Below are 18334 nucleotides of genomic sequence, written 5' to 3' on the forward strand. Positions count from 1 at the left end.
GACACTTATGGTTTTATAGGAGACCAACACCACATTTTGTTTTCCTTTGCCATCTGCTGCCTACCCTAGCTTCTTAAAAGGTGGAGAGAAATAAATTTGGACAGAGTTCAAGAATTCCTGTTTGGTATTAAAAAACTGTTTTACAGATGCATTAAGGTACCTGCAGACAATTTGGAAAATACTGCTTCTGTACATAAGGATGGGATCAGCATTAATGGAGTGCAAAGCAAGGAGGATACTGGGGTCAAGCTTGGATCATTAGTGTAAGATTAGCGGGAATCCCAACAAACAAAGGAAAACCAGAGGCTTTTAGCGACTGCTTTCTGAATTGTCTTCTCTTCTACTATTTCAGTTCCAATGAGCCAGCCATACTGATAAGTTGGGAAAGGCAAAATCTAGATGAGTTAATGTACCCTTGGAAGACCTCTGCATACCCATGAGTATGTGTACCCCTGGTTGAGAACCACTGATTTAGGTTATTTCCATGAACCCAGAAGGGAAGGATACAAACTCCATATCTACTGCACACATTCTTCAAAGTACCATTTTGTGCAGTGTTGGATTTTTGATTTTTAAGCCACACATGATCACTAAAATCCAATTTCTTGCGATCACCGATGCTTAGATATTAAATATTTATGTAGAACTTGCACCTGCAGTATTCAATTAGTGGGTTATGAAACGGGAAATGATAAAAATAGGTACAACAGTTCTAGGAGTATAAAGAACGATCAATAGGATTTTTATTGGGTTTTAATTACACATTACATCATGAGATTCCTATGACAATATGGACCTGGCCTGAGGACTTTGCTCCTCCTACAGACAAAACTTCCATTTGTTTCAATTCCCAATGCACACGTAATGGCTTCTAGACTAGGCGCCACATGTGTGCTGTTGAGGCAAAAAGATGCTTTCGGACTGCTTTTTGTACGGTACTAGAGACACGGCATATTGGCAGAAGTCTGGATTATTTTGCATTGTGGGACTCAGCAGTGCAACCTTAACTACCACTTGGAAGAGCATTTTTGCTGGTGTATGTTGCATAATTTCCCCTTTTAACTCCTTGTTTAAAATTGATGTTATTACTTAATAGTACCAAACGCTTTTATGGCACTTTATAGAATCAAAGACATTGTCCCTGGGCTGACATTTCTGGTAAAAGATGAAAGGAAAGAGAAAGGATAACAACCAAAGATGCAAGATGTAATAACTATGAGGTGTGAAAGAGCAAATGATTAAGTTAGAAAACTGGTTAGTGCAGAAGATTAAAAACACGGGAGTAGAGCAGAAATGAGCAGTTGAAAGCTAGCTAAAGAAGAGGGCTTTGGAGAGGGATTAGAAGGTGAGAGAGAGGCTTGCTTGGCACACTAGGAGATAAGGATCCATCCAGGTGATAAGCAGTAGCGGGAGGAAGAACCGTAGTAGCACAAGACAACACGAGGGGAATATCAAGGTAAATATTTGTTCATTTTCTATTTGAAATATAGCTAAGGATCTTTATGGATGTTCTCATGTGCAAAATGGCTTTTGAAAGATAAGGACAAAGCTCAAATCAATGTACCATTATTGTTACATCTCAAGTTGTTTGTTTCTTCTGATTCTCTCTCTTTGTAGTCTATTGATGATAAATTCTAAGAGGGAACGCTGATGTGTGCATAGAGTACCAGTTTTTGATTTATTCATGTCCTAGGGGGAAGGCCATATTGCCCTGTTCTGAAAAGTGCCACCATTAGTATTACTTTCACTTCCCTGCTGGACTACTTGGTATTAAAAACACTTACACATAGGGTTGTGAAAAACCACTAATACACGTAAATGCAAGAAGTATTAGAATTCCTACAATTTTAGAACATTTACCCAAAAGGAAATTATTTAAATGAGCATTTTCTCTGTAGCAATTTCAGATTGTTAAGAATGGGTTTGATCTCCCAATAATAAAATTTAATACATCTGTTGAAGCGTGGTGCATTTAGAGTTCATACTGCAGGCAAAAACACCTCAGTTTTATTTTCTGACTGCAGAGGATTTACAGGCCAGGTGAACAAACATCTGTCATATTTTACAAAAGGGTTAGTTGAAAATGAAACTATTTGTTTCAAGTACAGGAGTAAGTGGTCCAAATTCTCTGTTCTTCTTGAGATCTGCTCAATACAGAAACCCAGTGAAAAAAAATGAAAATAGGAGGTGGAGGGTGGGGCTAAAGTGGCTGTAAGCAATTTCTGTGTCTCGTCTTATTCTTGGGTCATTTGGGAGTTTGCCGGGACTCGTCTATAAAATAGAGCAGCTTCAAGGCTGCTGCAGTGGGTCCAGGAGGCCACTGCAATAGCTGAGAATTACTAGAGCTCAGTGCACTTTGGCCAGACTCCCCCTGGACAAGCAGTTGCAAGGCCAGCAGAGGTGGCTCCAGGCACCAGCGCAGCAAGCGCGTGCCTGGGGCGGTGTGCCAGTCGCCGTGAGGGCAGCAGTCAGGCCGCCTTCGGCGGCATGCCTGCAGGAGGTCCGCCGGTCCCGCGGCTTTGGTGGCAATTCGTCAGCGGGTACACTGAAGGCACGGGACCAGCAGATCACCCCAGAAACACCGTTGAATCCGCATGACCAGCAGACCGCCTGCAGGCGTGCCGCCGAAGGTTGCCTGACTGCCGTGCTTGAGGCTGCAAAAAACAGAGCTGCCCCTGAAGGCCAGGGCACTTATGCTGACTCTAGACCACCAAAAGAGCCTCCTTATTCTCTGGGGTTGGGGATGACAGCTACATGGACCCCCTTGAACCAACAGAGCAGGGTAAGGGGGGAGGTGTCACACAACAGACTGGCCCAAAATAGTATTTCTATTAAGAGGCAAAAAAATGCAGACACCTAATAAGCCTTACAATTATAGTGACTATTCAGAATAGAGACAGCTGTTTTAACATAGTAGAAGTACCTGCATCTTTCAGGAGAGTCCTCTCTATCTTTCCTCCGGAACTTGCTGATGGTATCATCAATTGTGCTTCCAATTTTGTCACTCAGTTCACCTAGTTTATCGCTGAATGGAAAAGCGCCCTTGTTTTTATCCCATTCTTCATCCCATTTTGACTTGGGCTCAGAATCGTATCTTTCACCTATACAATTTGTGAAGAAATAACACTGATGATAAACGCAAGAAAAAGCCTGTAGTCTTTTTGGAGTTGTCCCCCATGACCCCCACAAAAACTGTTACCTTATGAGTTTTCAAAGCAAACTGAAAGCTCCCACAGTGCTGAATCAACACTATTACAGCAAGGCACAGCATGGAATGCCAATCATTAAGTGGCAGGAATGCAGATTCAAAAGCTTTTGTTTATGACAACTACACAATCGTAATGCACTGCACAGCACAGCACATCAGGATACTGTTAAACCCTGCTGGAGGAGCAGCATAAGAGAATCAACTCAGGCTGTATAAGCAACTTATCAGAATTGGAACATGCCATTTTTATAATGGTCACTTAATGTGTAATATTGCATTCCTGGCCAAGCTGCCACACTAAGTGGTAAATCTTTCAAAGATTTTATACATTTTAAAAGCTCATGAATACACAGAGGCACAGTACCAAACACCAAAACAGACTAGTGTGAAAACATATGATAATATTTCTAGCATCTATTCCAGTTAAAAAACCCTCAAACAACAAGGTTTAGAAACCATTAAGGAAAGTACAGCAACTTACCTTCTCAGCAGCCAGTCAATGCTTTCATTTCTCAACACTACAGTGCCATCAAGAATTAACAACAAAATAAATTTGCTTCTGAATGTTGAGAATCAAGAACTGCAACTAGCTGCTGGTTAGTTTAGAAAAGAGATTATACCTTTTCTTCAATTACCTGCAAATATTTCATGTACACATCTAAACTGAGATTTAGTAAAGTTAATTTTTTTAAAAAAGAATTTCAAAGATATCTTCACTAAAACTTCCCCTTGCATTGTTGGAATCTGAAACAATACGATGACTGCACTAAGTTTGAAAATTTTAGCAACCCAATCAGTGGCTTGATTTTCAACAGGCAGGTAATTTGGATCCTGGAAATGTTAAGCCACTTATGGGGTGCCTAAATCTGTATTCAGGTGCTTAAATTTAAGCACCAAACATTTGAACATGTTGGTCATAGTGCATGAAAATTAGAAAGGGGACATTGACCAGCCTACTTTTATTGCCTTACCTGAGTGAAATGGAACTAGCAAGCAGACAGCAAAAATGGTAAATTAGTTAAATTATTTGGGAACTCATAAGAAACTTGTAAGATACTTAAAAAAATACAAGGGTCATGCTCAATTAAAACAGTTTTAAATCCACACACAATGAATAAGTTATAGGAATATGAAAAGGTCCAATTGAATCCGAGTTATGCCTCTCTCCAACCTGAATTACACATTCAAAAATAAAAATCTTAATCTCTGAAAAAGAAAATGTGAACATCAAAATGACTCCCTTTGTTAGTTTTTTGTACAATACAGAATCCGGACAAGTACAGATATGCTTTCTGATCAAATGGCTCAATGTTAGTATCCAGCTGCCTGTAGCCTTTTCTCCATCTTGTATGTACCAAGACTATATTGAAAGAGTTTGTTGTAAGTGTCTACCAAACCAGGTAATCAATAGTGCTCTCCATCACAGGAAGAGCATAAGAATGGCCATACTGGGTCAGACCAAAGGTCCATCTAGCCCAGTATCCTGTCTACCGACAGTGGCCAATGCCAGGTGCCCCAAAGGGAGTGAACCTAACAGGTAATGATCAAGTGATCTCTCTCCTGCCATCCATCTCCACCCTCTGACAGACAGAGGCTAGGGACACCATTCCTTACCCATCCTGGCTAATAGCCATTAATGGACTTAACCTCCATGAATTTATCCAGTTCTCTTTTAAACCCCATTATAGTCCTAGCCTTCACAACCTCCTCAGGCAAGGAGTTCCACACGTTGACTGTGCGCTGTGTGAAGAAGAACTTCCTTTTATTTGTTTTAAATCTGCTGCCCATTAATTTCATTTGGTGGCCCCTAGTTCTTGTATTAAGGAAAAGTTATTTACTTATTCTCATATCTACTTTCTCCACATCACTCATTTTATATACCTCTATCAAATCCCCCCCTTAGTCTCCTCTTTTCCAAGCTGAAAAGTCCTAGTCTCTTCAATCTCTCCTCATATGGGACCCGTTCCAAACCCCTAATCATTTTAGTTGCCCTTCTCTGAACCTTTTCTAGTGCCAGTATATCTTTTTTGAGATGAGGAGACCACATCTGTACGCAGCATTCAAGATGTGGGCATACCATCTATTTATATAAGGGCAATAATATATTCTCCGTCTTATTCTCTATCCCCTTTTTCACGATTCCTAACATCCTGTTTGCTTTTTTGACTGCCTCTGCACACTGCGTGGACGTCTTCGTAGAACTATCCACGATGACATCCAGATCTTTTTTCTGATTCGTTGTAGCTAAATTAGCCGCCCATCATATTGTATGTATAGTTGGGGTTATTTTTTCCAATGTGCATTACTTTACATTTATCCACAAGAAATTTCATTTCCCATTTTGTTGCCCAATCACTTAGTTTTGTGAGATCTTTTTGAAGTTCTTCACAGTCTGCTTTGGTCTTAACTATCTTGAGCAGTTTAGTATCATCTGCAAACTTTGTCACCTCACTTTTTAACCCTTTCTCGAGATCATTTATGAATAAGTTGAATAGGATTGGTCCTAGGACTGATCCTTGGGGAACACCACTAGTTACCCCTCTCCATTCTGAGAATTTACCATTTATTCCTACCCAGAGAAAGTGCTAGGGAGCACATTAATGTGCACTGAATGTGCACTTTTTTGTTTCTGTATTTTAGCGTACATTGTGTTTCCTTGTATGTTATAAACATTTAGAATGCTGACAAGCAGCAGAAAAACCTGGCCTGATGTACCGAAATGTAGATTGAGACAACAAAAAGAAATATCAGGTTGGGTGGGGGTGTTAAAAAAAAGTTTTCCAATGTAAAGTTTATCCACATATTCCAGAACTTTGTTACACATTAGCCTGACACAGCATTGTTAAAAACTGTGGGCTATTTTGATGATAAAATACAGCCTGTTCACATTTTTTTAAACTCATAAAATAACCCAAACTAATATGTTTTTGGATACTTAAAAAAAAAAAAAAAAAGACTCTTAAAACTATTTCCCCCCAAAATTCCTATTGGATCCTCCTGCAAAAAATCAATTTTCTGTATAAGAGACTATTCCTTCTTAGCTGAAAGACCTGACCTTATATGTAGAATTTCAGCCTGAAGGGGTTTTTTAGTGCTGGCATTTTAAGATGATGAAAATGTTTGCAAACACTTCAATACAGTGATAAATGAAGTGATGCTAATTAGAGATCCTTTAGTATAAAAACAAATACATTTTAATGAGATGGCAGGGGTTCAGATTTGGAAGTGTGGTGAAAAGAGCTGAAGAGAATATGGAGAAGGAATGAAGTTTTCCACTGATCAACACGGGGTGGGTAAGTTCTCTTTGGACAGAGAGAAACAAGAGCCAACCCAGACAGAAAGATAGGAGACAACAATGAAGAAGGTACAGAGGCAGTGGCCCGTGAGCATTCTACAAGACAAGAGGATTACCAGAGCCCCCAGCAGGTAGCATAAACCCAAAGGAATATATTGCAAGGAGGCACTTATCCTATAGCATGGTGGAACTGCTTGTCTACCCTATTTTTTTTGGGGGGGGGGGGAGAGAGGAAATCCTTCCCTATACCATGGAGACGGTTCAGCCAACTGGCACTTACATGTACCCTTCCTCCTCACAGAGTGGCTTGTGCAGAGCAAATCTCCAGGTCACACAGAGAGGATGCATACTCCTGGCACAGCTCCTTCACATACAGTCCAATATCGCACAAAGCCACACTGGTTCCACTGCACAGGAGCACTCAGAAGTTGTGAACATGAGGGTTGGACTTTCCTCTTAGTGGAAAATATCCTGATCTCTAGTAATACCAGGGAGGATATGGAGAGACTGATGGTTTATATGCAACATATTGGCCTACACAAAAGAGATGCACATTTAGATGCACACTCAGACCTTTGTTCCTCACTGTGGCCGGACTGGGAGCATAGAGGAGGCCAAGGAGGGAGTGGTGCATAAAGAAGTGCCTTACATTGCTCATGAGTGATCATCTAAGCAAAGCAGACAGAGGTGGGCAAGCTTCAAGGCATGGCAAAAAAAAGACCTGATGTGAGATTCCATGCCTAAGTCAAGCTAGCTTTTAGGCAACCACTCCTGCAGATGAAGGGCAACTTCCCTGGACATATTAGGCTCTTGGAGTGCCTATTGTCAAGGAGAGATGTAGAGTTATGAATGGTCAATTTACAGACTTACACGTTTTTGCATTTTAACCTTAGAATATCCCTTTAAACTGATTTTTAAGACAAAGCTACTGCTTAGTTTCCCCCCCTTAAATCCATAGTTCCTTAAGCTTCAATACCAGCTGTTGTTCAACAAGGTTCCTTTAAGTTTCCCAAGCACCCACTGAAACACTGAACAGGTGACCTGCCTTCAGTTTTGCAAGGCCTGGTTGGTGCAATAAAGCAGCACAGTACATATTCAGCTGCAAGTTTCCTAGTGTGTCAAGGCAAAGTGGGGGTGGTACTGGCACTGGGAAGCATGCTCCTTAAGGTGCACATGGGAGCTGCAGATTCAACGCATGCCATAAAAATCACATAGACCAGATGCAGACCCCCGAATTCCATTAGAGATTGTAGATCAGCAAGCAGCACCACACGCACATTAACAAGAACACACAGACCTGATGTGAATATCAAAATACATACATATGGTGGCTTATATTCCAAGTGTCCATATAATGCTACATGGGAGTTTAAGATCTGCTTGTATATCCTAAGGTACACATTGTTTTACTTTAACACCACACACTCACCACCATCACCAAAACAAATCAAAGGCACTCAGTGAGGTCAGCTCCCTGAGACAAGGGTAGGATGTCTAGGTCAAGCCATTTTCAGCTATGAAGACGTGAGAAAGTATTAGCGATCTTAAAAAAAAAAAGGAAAAACAAAACCAGAATTCTTCTGGAAGCCCTGAAAATGCGGTTTGATTTGCTTCAAACTTTCCATTAGAATTGTATTGTGGCAAAGGACCCTACATGCCAATTTTCAGATAGATCAGTTAAGTTTTGGAAGCATCAGTGGATCACCACCAGCCATATAATAAAATCTCCATTTAGTTCATTTAAGTGACACCCGTACCCCCCACCCCACCAAGGGACTGAGAGAAACTGCCACCAATACATTTGAAAATATTTCATTTCTATTCAGATGTACCAGAAGGATTTGAAAAGTTATTAGCTCGATAAGAGTAATAAAAGTGCCAGGCATATTTTAAAGAGTCCTTTACAAAGGGACAAATTTCCAGGAAGGATTTGCTCAGTATTTATTTGCTCCTTGCTCCATGAAACCAAGCTAAGTCGCTGGGTGCAAATTGCTCTCCTCATCTACTTGACCAACACAGCACTGTACTCACCATATCTGAACCCTCCGACACTGTCAGAAGAAACCCCAATGTATTTGTCTTTGTTCTTCTTTGCCTTTTTCCTCTCTTCACGAAGTCGATCATCATCCTGGGCAAACTCTACCATTTCTTTCACCTTTTGGCGTATGTTTATACCTTGGTCTTTGCCATTCTCATCTATATATCGGCAAAGGGGGAAAAAAAAGAAGTAGCAGTTAGTACTGAGCATTAGACAACCTAACAAATTAAAAAAAAGTTACAAAATGAACAATTATGAGAAAAATCCTAAAGTGCACTGAACCTGTCTAAAATAGGAGGTCAAACAATATTTTATTTCAATTGAAATTTCATCAACTAAATCATGTATTTTCATTAAGTACAATTTGTATTTAGAAAAGTCTAACATTAATCTTTAACAGATCAACAGCAGTAAGTTTTGGAGTAAAAAAAAAAAAACCAGGCTCAGATTTAAACTATTTTCTTCACTCATATTTTATTCCGATTTTAACCCATTTTAAGAAGCAGCACCAGTTTTTAGCTTTTTTAGTGCAGTTTTTGAAACACTAATTGCTAGAATTCTGTCTCACTGCAAAACTGAATTTTTAAAGTGCTTTCAGCTAAAAACTAAAATTTGCTTTTCTCACCAGCCTCTTTCACATTCAAAACACACATTGGCCTTGCTGCCTTTGCACTGTAAATATTATTTGGTGGGAGGAAAAAAAAACCCAGCTTCAAACAGATGTGTGTGTTTTGGAGCTCTAACCTTTTCTTCCCATATGATTAAAGCTATTCCTTTACGGACACCACAGGGGACCAGTCTCTAGTGCATATTTTAATATAAACCCGAACACTCATGTTGTGTTGGTTCTGTTGTTATTAGCCAGTCTTTTCTGCAAGTTCTTGTCTTCACTAATTAATACTCTAGGGTCCCACGTCTTGGATTCTGCACTCTTCACACAACCGGCAACAGTCACATTCTAATTAGAGCAGGGAGGCTTCTAAGCTGGTTCAGGTGACTGACAACTCCAACTACTGTTTTAATTTGCTTATAAGATTTTTCTATTGCTCACCTACAAAGTGGTAATTTTCCAGGGAGCGCAAATCATAAATGTGTTCTCTGGCACTCGTAACAACACGCTCTGATCCATTCCTTATGAGGTAAGCTAGGAGCAGCAAAGACTATAAAAATACAAAGCACATTAAATGATTGCATGAACAAAAGCTCTATCAGAATTTGTTTTAAGTGTAATAAAAAACTAAACCCTAAAATCCAAAAGTTAGTCAATGACAAGATTTGTTCCCCTTTTAAATAAGTAACTATTACACTGATTTGCTTTTTATCGGGTTCTCTTTTTTCTTCCCCTTTTTTGTTTATAAGTATCACAAGCAAATTTAGATTGCTTTTGTTCAGTAAAAACCAAAGTAGATTGTTAATATTAGATCATCACTAATTCTTGAAGGAAATAACTTTTCATCAGAAAAAGATGGTTATGGAAATTTAAAAAGCAAACCTAACCCTGTAAAACAAAAAACAGTTTTCCTGTCTCCCCTCAACCCCTTCAATTCCCCCAATGTTTTTCATTTAAAAGCAATTTTTATGGTGACTTATTTATGTTGCTCTCTACAGGAATGTGTTCATGTATAAAACAGTATTCTGGAGTAAGCTTAAAGAAAACTTCAAGACAAAATTTTTAAAAGTTGAAAAAGTATTTTTTAAAATTGTGAACTTCCTTGAACTTCAATAAGTTCCATCTTAAAAAAAAGTCATACGTGAAGCAGAGTCTACCAGCTAAAATACGTAATCAAAATGCAATATATTCTAACCTGGTAGATAATTCCAACGAGTCTTTAGAACATTAAGTAGTATGTATGATAGCATTAAATATTAATTTACATTATACTTCAGGGAAAACAATTACTATGAGTACAAAGCATTGGGCACCCCAAGAAAACAGAGTATGCCTTAGAATTATTTTTGTCTTGTTATAATCTGAGCCTCAAACAAGACAGAGTAGGATCTAAACCTTAAATTTTAAAAAATCCCACTCCACCCTCAAAAACACCCAATATAATCCCGCATATGTTGTTACATTGGAAGTACAGCATAACAATATTAAGGAAAAAGTTGATCTGCGCTACACAAATTATTCAAAGCCAAGAAAACTTCAACTGGTGTTCAGTGCTTTCTCTACCACTAGTAAGACAAAAAGGCAAATGAAATACAATCTTCAAAATGAGTGGGAAAATTTGGATTCTTTTGAGGCAGAATGCTAATGGAAATTAAGTTTTAAGTGGTTTAACTTGGAAACAATTTTAATTTTTCTAGTTAGAAACAATATCCTTTAGAATGCTTAAAAAGAATTAGAAAATAATTTGAAAAAGAATTGTTTATCGACAGGCGTACATGCAAACGATTTTTTTAAAGTACAAAATGTAGATGTTATTCTGTTTGACACTTGTGCAACAGTAAAATAAGATTGCTATGTTAATTAAAAAGCATTTTACACAAAACACTTGTTTTTAGAAAGCTCAATACTGCAGAACAACAAAAGAGAAATTAGACTTTTATAACAGAGTTAACAGTAACATCTGATAGGAGAAATCTAAAGTTTATTTTAACTAGTGTTTCTTGATAATACAAAAATGTAACAGTTGAATACGTACATGCACAACAGTGCATCAAGATATGAAACTAAAATTAATACCTTAGTGTTTGTTCTGCAGTACACAGAGTAAGAGTAATCACATCCTAAAAATGTCTCTTATATGCACACACCTTATAAACTCTCCTCCAGTTCTTTTTATTATCTTTCAACATTCGAGTCCACAGCATGTTCATAAGTTCTGGAAACTGCTCATACATAAATGTAGCTCTAAGAGAATTAAACAAAAGGAGCAAAGCAATTATTTTCATAACAATTTTCCATAATAGTTTGCTACAATTTAATGTTGACAGTAGATGGCAGACTTGGTCTAAAACTATTGTAATTCCATCAAACTCCAAGTGAAGAGTTACCAAAATTTCTTATTTATACAGATGTATTTCACACACCACCATTTCAAACAAAGCTGAGTATCTATCAATCTGGGGGGGGAGGGAGAGGAATCTATGCTCTTCAAAGCAATGGTTTCATGTCTACAACATGACTATGGTGGTGCCCTTCATAACTAGCTCATCACACACTATCCAAGCCCTTCTCTGAAAGATAAAGTGATACATATGTTCATGAGCAAACATTTGGCTAATCTTACTCTGCTTAAAACCTTTAAAAAGTATTGAAGCAACGGGCCCAAATAGGATCTTTTTTATTCCAAAAAACCCACAAAATGATACATATTGTAAGACCAAGAATTAAAAAATAAAATAAAATAAAATAAAATAAAATACACTGCAAGTATACTGTGACAGGTTTTTGATTCAGTGATTCTGATGATTTTTTCCCCAGCATATAATCTTAAAATTTAATTTTTAATTATTTGTCAGCTCCTCTATATCAACCTGGCATCCCTGTTGGTCTGGCAGCAAATTTTATATTTCTGTATAAAGAAGCATCTTTTTCTTCAACGCTGAGTCAAATTATCACTTACTTGGCAATCTCTCCCATGAGCTGCCCTGAAGGTCCCCATGGATCATCATTGGTTGCTTCTCGAACCTTAGACTCAATGTCTGAATAATTCATAACCACGTTGGTGCTGCAAAGGAAAAAAATTAACACACACATGAAGATTAGCATCAAACTGAGAAACACATGAAAACTTAATAATGACACTAGTGGGTACCTTAATGAGATACCTCTACAGGGTGGGAAAGAAAACATCTTTAGTGCAGAAGCTACCCTGAGGACATTATACAACACATTTAAGTTATCTTTAAGAAGGTTTTTACTATTCCATTAGTCTTCAAGAATACAGATGAGAGACTAGGGATTACATGAGAGTTGGAATCAGTCCAGTAAAAATGGCTTTTGGTCAACTTAAAACTGAAACAACCACTAGAGTCTAAATTGGTAGTTTCCCAAGCTAGAGCTGGCTTGCTTGTCGGCTTACATGTTGCACAATTATTTGCCAGCACTTCTATAACTCAAGGAACAGAAGTGGATGTGTATTTTCTCAAACCATGTGCATTATAATGAAATCCAAACAATGTCCGTATCCCAGCAGGTGCTAGCAAAATTACACAGATAGGAGAAGTTGGAAAGAAGGGAGATGAGAAATTCACAGGGAAGTATGTTTTTTAGCTTGAACAGTTTTAATTAAGGGAAAATGGGAAGGAGAAAGGGAGAGAAGCTACAGGGCTCCCTCTATGCCGATTAAAGGAATGAAAACAATATCAAGAGTTCAAGGACCCTCTGCGGGAGTTCTTGCAAAAATGCAATATGGAAAGAGGAAATAAGATGTTTCAGTATCATCTCTAAAAGAGTCAAAGAATCTGCCTTCTTAATGAATAGCTGTTACAGAAAATGTTAACGTTTAATTACAAGCCTGATTTTTAATGCTTTCTTCCAAAAAAAAAAAAAAAGTCCTAATATACTCTGGAAGCAAGATGATCTGCCTTAACCTTAACAAAAGAGGGGCTCAGTGCATTTATTCCTTAACAACTGTATTCACGTGAAAAGAGCTCCAATTGCAATACTTTAAGATGTATTTTTTCAGATATTGTGCCACTGGGAAAATGGAATAATTGTGCATATGCATATTTACATCAGCAAAATATTGCACAACTAAAAGATACACCATTACCTATACTCTGCCTACTTGTATACTTTTCTCACACTCTCTAGTGTATTTAAAAGAGATTTGCAATGGTTATGTTTATACCCTTTATACTAAGAAGTTTAGAAGAAACTGTTAAATACTGTAGATAATTATACGACTGGTTTCATAATCGGAAAGAAATTGCTGCAACATGATTGTGTTCAACTTGGAGTCCACAGAATGTCTTGTAAACCAACTGGAATGAAATGCGGAACTGGTCCAGTGGCCTAGTAGTAATGCTACGGTGGAGGCTGGGTTCAATATTCATCACCTTCCTGTGTTCTCTGAATTTGGAAGGGCAGCAAAAACATGGCTTTACAGTCACTGGTTTGGGTGTTTAGGGAGAAGCATTAATTGGTTTTTAAAGTGACACTCATCCAACCCTCCATGCAGAAGGATGATGGAACTGGGCGTGTAAAGCAAAAGAGAAAGGAGAAACAAAAAGTTCTTTTAAGACCCAGAAAAGGACACAGAGGGTAATAAAACCCGAGGTAGAACTCCTAGACTTAATCAGGGATTCTCAGCATTAGAATCCTTGCAATCAGATTCTGAAAAACTATTTTATTTGACTGTCTAAAGAAAGCATAACCTACATGGCTGAATAAGTAATCAGCAAGCCAATAGACGATGATCTGTATAGGAAAGCATGTCCAAACTCAGCAATAGGTATGAACAATAGCAATCAGGGTTGTATAAAGTCACCGTTAAAAACTATTTAAAAAACCCTACAAACTTCTGTTTCTGCTGTTTTGTTTGCTGTAGACATCCAGATGTAAGCTAGTACCATTTTCAATTCTCATGCATATGGAACATTTTCATTTATTTATTTAACTACAGGCTTCAGAAGCTTTGCAGCTTTCAGCACACTAGTTTTCTTGTCCTATGTAAGGAAAACTTGTGGGTCAAAAAGGAAAGGTTCTGTTTGTTTTTATAAAACCTCCCCAAGCTCTTGTTTGAAGGGATGGATGGGGAGGGGGAATATAAAAAGGAGTTTCCTATATTTCAAGTAAAGTTTGAGATTGAAAAAAAAAATCACATAAAAAAGAAACTTACAGTAAAAATACCAGCATCAACTAAATAGTTTCTCAAAGTACAGGGCTAAGAGTACTGGGGAGAAAGTAAGCAATGGAGCATGGGAGGGGGGAATGCAGTTAAACCCCACTAAAATAGGAAGACATGCTCCATTTCTAAAACCATCCAGCAGTAAAGTTATTGTTCTCAGCAAATTGTAGAAAGCTCTCAAATGCCAAGATGAGATCTAATGGCACAAAACGTTCCAAAACAAAATATCTTTAAGCCACAGTTAATTCAGAAACAAATGTAAACTTAAAAAAGTTGTATAGTTTGGCTTAGTTCCAGGTCTTTTAAAAATAGCTATTTCTAAAAAGGTGGAAATATAGTTTTATTCTTCCTTTCCCATGTTTTCTATGGCCCTCATTTCATGCCCTACCCATGATTCCTGTGACCTTTGCAGCAAAAAATAATTTATGTCCAGATGTGAAGGGAAAAAGTGACTAGTTTGATTGCCAAGACTTCCTGTGATTGATATAAATTTAATATCCGAGGACACTTTCAGACGCCAGGGGGGGCTCTCTGATTAGTTTATACTGGGCAGCTTCCAGGGAATCGTGCTGGACTTCATGGACAGATTGCTTTGCAAACAAATGGTTATACAATAGTTAAGACTAACAGAAGGAATCCTAGTACTGAACGCTTAAAGCACACTATAATCACAAAGATTCCCTTTGGATTTACACTAACTCATTAATTTAAAGCCTTCACAATTGAAATCTTATAACAAGCCAGTTTTGACATGGATAGAGATGTTAAATAAACGGAAGAAGTGGATTTAGCAATTAGATTAAAAGTACGGCATATGGAAAAAATAAATGGACATTAATGATTACAAAACCTTTGCCACATTCCTTTCTGCTTACATGGTACATGCATACATGTTAGCTTTCTTAGAATTGTCTTTTTAATCTTACAGACCATTGTCAACTCCCACGGATACATTTAACTTTTTTTTTCCATTCACTGTTACAGCACCTTTTTTTAAAATCAGTGATGTCAGTATAGCTTTGGTTATTATATTTCTAGCCAGAAAGAGGAACTGGCAATAAAATAAACGGGTTCAGTAAAAAAGAGCTGTGGTCAGTGGGGTGTTCTTTATTTTAAAATCTCAGCAACAGATGGGTTAAGTTTATAAATACAAAAAGCTACACATTTACAACAATTTTAGAAAGGTTTCAAAGTAGCAGCTGTGTTAGTCTGTATCCGCAAAGAGAACAGGAGTACTTGTGGCACCTTAGAGACTAACAAATTTATTAGAGCATAAGCTTTCGTGGGCTACAGCCCACTTCTTCGGATGCATCCGAAGAGAACAGGATGTATCCGAAGAAGTGGGCTGTAGCCCACGAAAGCTTATGCTCTAATAAATTTGTTAGTCTCTAATTTTAGAAAGGTAGCTCAAGTGATGCTCTCAAATTCTTTGGCAGTGGGAATGCCAGTACACCTCATTATTTAAAAATATTTGGCTTGTCTCAGTGTGGATCAATTAACAAAGATTAAATATTCCTCATGTTTTTGAAAAAATGTTTATATTTAACACCTAATTCTACAACCAGATAAACTAAAAAAGAGAGATCCCTTTATTGTAATTAAACATACCCAGTTTAGGTAAAGTGTTTTATGTGCTTCTGAAAAGGAAAGAGAATCTTTGAAAGAACTATAGAGCAACTTCATAAATATTCCAAATTTCTGAGTTATGGTTTCCTGAGATCTAGAATATTTGCGATGCAGCTCTCAACAAGACCCAAGTGTCATGCCTTAAAATGGAATTAAAAAACAGAAAAGAGGGGAAACGGGTTGGAGAGAAAAATTGTATGTGCTTCATTAGATTTCCTGCTGCTTGTCATTTTTTGTGTGGGAGAAGGGAGGAAGGAGGTGTGGGAGAGAAAAGTCAGTTCTGTAACCATTCCTACAAAGATAACAGAAAGCCAAAAAACAATAAGCTCCATCCAAAATTTGTTGTGCAGAATATTTACAAATTAGCTATCTGTTCCCACTCATATTCTAGAACACTCATAAATCACATCAGCTTTCAGGAATAAAATGAGTGAAGAAACCTGAAATGCTCTTCCGAAGACAAACAAACATACATGGATTTCTTAAAGCATACAAATGAAATATAGTTCATTTGCAAGTAAAGATTTACATGTGTTACAATTTTCTGAAGGAGGGTACTTCACAAGACTAAATGCAAAAAGCATAAAGAGATCATCTCTCACCATACAGATGGTAAGCACAATTCAGGAACAAAGTAGGCACAAGAAACACTGTGTACACAAGTAAGTGATAATTATGTTGTGCACATGAGCTTTTTAAGTACTTGATTTCAATACATTCCGTGGCTGTGATAACAGTAATATTTTAGGTTTCAGAGTAGCAGCCGTGTTAGTCTGTATCCGCAAAGAGAACAGGAGTACTTGTGGCACCTTAGAGACTAACAAATTTATTAGAGCATAAACTTTCGTGGGCTACAGCACACTTCTTCGGATGCATACTGTACTATGGCTGTTCACAACACTGAACCCCATAATGAATCATCAAATCTCTATAATGCTCCTCAGCTCTGAAGAACAGCGTAATAATGAGAGTGAAATGTATTATGCTCTCCAGAAAGTATCAACTTCTCTTCAAAGTGTTTTACCATAAAACACCCATAAAATAAACACTGAAAAGGAAAGTTCCCTTAGGCTACAAAAAAAATCACTTTAGTCGCCAGGAAAAATCTGTTCTATTTTGTGTTTTCAGCCAAAACATTAGGGAAAACAGTTTTAAATAATACTTGCAATGTTGTGAGGTGAAACCTTGATAATCAATCAGGTGGTTTTCATTATTCTGGATCACAGGACATCCTCCACAGATTCTTATGCTGTACTTGTACCCAAATTGGAGCTCCTAAATGAGGTTTACCATCCAGCTCTAGATTTTGGGAAGCAATGTTCTTTTGAAGTATTACAAATACCTGGCTCACTAGAAAATGACATTTCAGCCCTTCAATGTGCACAACAATCCTCTAATGACAAGAGAAGTTTCTGGATTCAGAAATGTCCAAGTGATTCCCTCAACACCCCAGATCCAGATCCAAACTGTGAAATATCCCTAAAGTATCAAGGAATACTGCTTTACAAGTATTAGTATACAAAATCTGAAGTGGATAAAAATTAACTATTGCAGCACACTTTAATCAGTATTTACTGGAGTTTGCACATACAGTTCTTGCCACAGAGAGAATCACTGTGCTGAATAAAACTACACTCCCATGTAAGCAACACTAGTAAAGTATTCCCTTAATTCAATCCCCACTGTAGCACTGACGATTACGTCAAAGTAGGTAGAAGAGCCTATATTAAGTAAGGAATCCAAATATGAGCCAATCAAAAGGGGTGCGAGAAAAGAAAAACTCACACACTAAGGAGTGTAATGGGAAAGTAAAACATATCCACACACATTTAGAATAGAACCCACTTAATACTGGTTAAGGGACCAAGCAGCATTACAAGAGTTATTCAAATTAGTATTGCACAACTAAAAAACCTCGAGTGCAGCCTGGGGTAAGAGTCAGGCCACTCCACGTAAAGAGCTATGAGAATTAGGACTCTTATTGATGTAGCTGGTGTCAGCGAGGGCACAGGCACAATTCTGGACATGAGGTCTGCACTGGCTTTGTTTAATGCTATGTCAAATCTAGTGAGAACTAAAATAAATTGAAGTCCTAGTGAAAGGGAATATTATAATAGTTTCTTTATAGTGATGGGAAAAGGTATTGGACTGGACAGGGCAAGACTAATTAGAAACATTTCTCAAACCTTTGGGAAGCTACCCACTGTGCTGAGGGAGCAAGCAGCGGGAAAAGGGAACCTGGCTACCCAGTTAAATTTTTTAAATGCATATTTCGAACCAATTATGATATCATGTATACATGAACTCCTATGTGCATAATATTATGCCTTTAACTATTACTCCAAGGACCTTACTGGATTATGCACCTT

The 18334-nt window shown here is 37.8% G+C and overlaps 1 protein-coding gene across 2 annotated transcripts in view; it reads right to left on the bottom strand.

Moving 5' to 3' along the window:
* The window catches only part of CLINT1 (clathrin interactor 1), a 79594-nt gene that overhangs the window by 22670 nt on the left and 38590 nt on the right, over positions 1–18334 (bottom strand). For both annotated transcript variants that reach the window (XM_065555155.1, XM_065555154.1), the window contains exons 2-6: positions 12111–12215; positions 11299–11395; positions 9593–9701; positions 8535–8699; positions 2924–3101 (exon numbers count right to left, since the gene is read on the bottom strand). In XM_065555155.1, coding sequence (XP_065411227.1) covers positions 2924–3101; positions 8535–8699; positions 9593–9701; positions 11299–11395; positions 12111–12215 — 654 coding nt within the window. The remainder of the gene's footprint in view (positions 1–2923; positions 3102–8534; positions 8700–9592; positions 9702–11298; positions 11396–12110; positions 12216–18334) is intronic.

Source organism: Chrysemys picta, chromosome 8 (genome assembly GCF_011386835.1).
Source record: "Chrysemys picta bellii isolate R12L10 chromosome 8, ASM1138683v2, whole genome shotgun sequence".
NCBI classification, from domain to species: domain Eukaryota; kingdom Metazoa; phylum Chordata; order Testudines; family Emydidae; genus Chrysemys; species Chrysemys picta.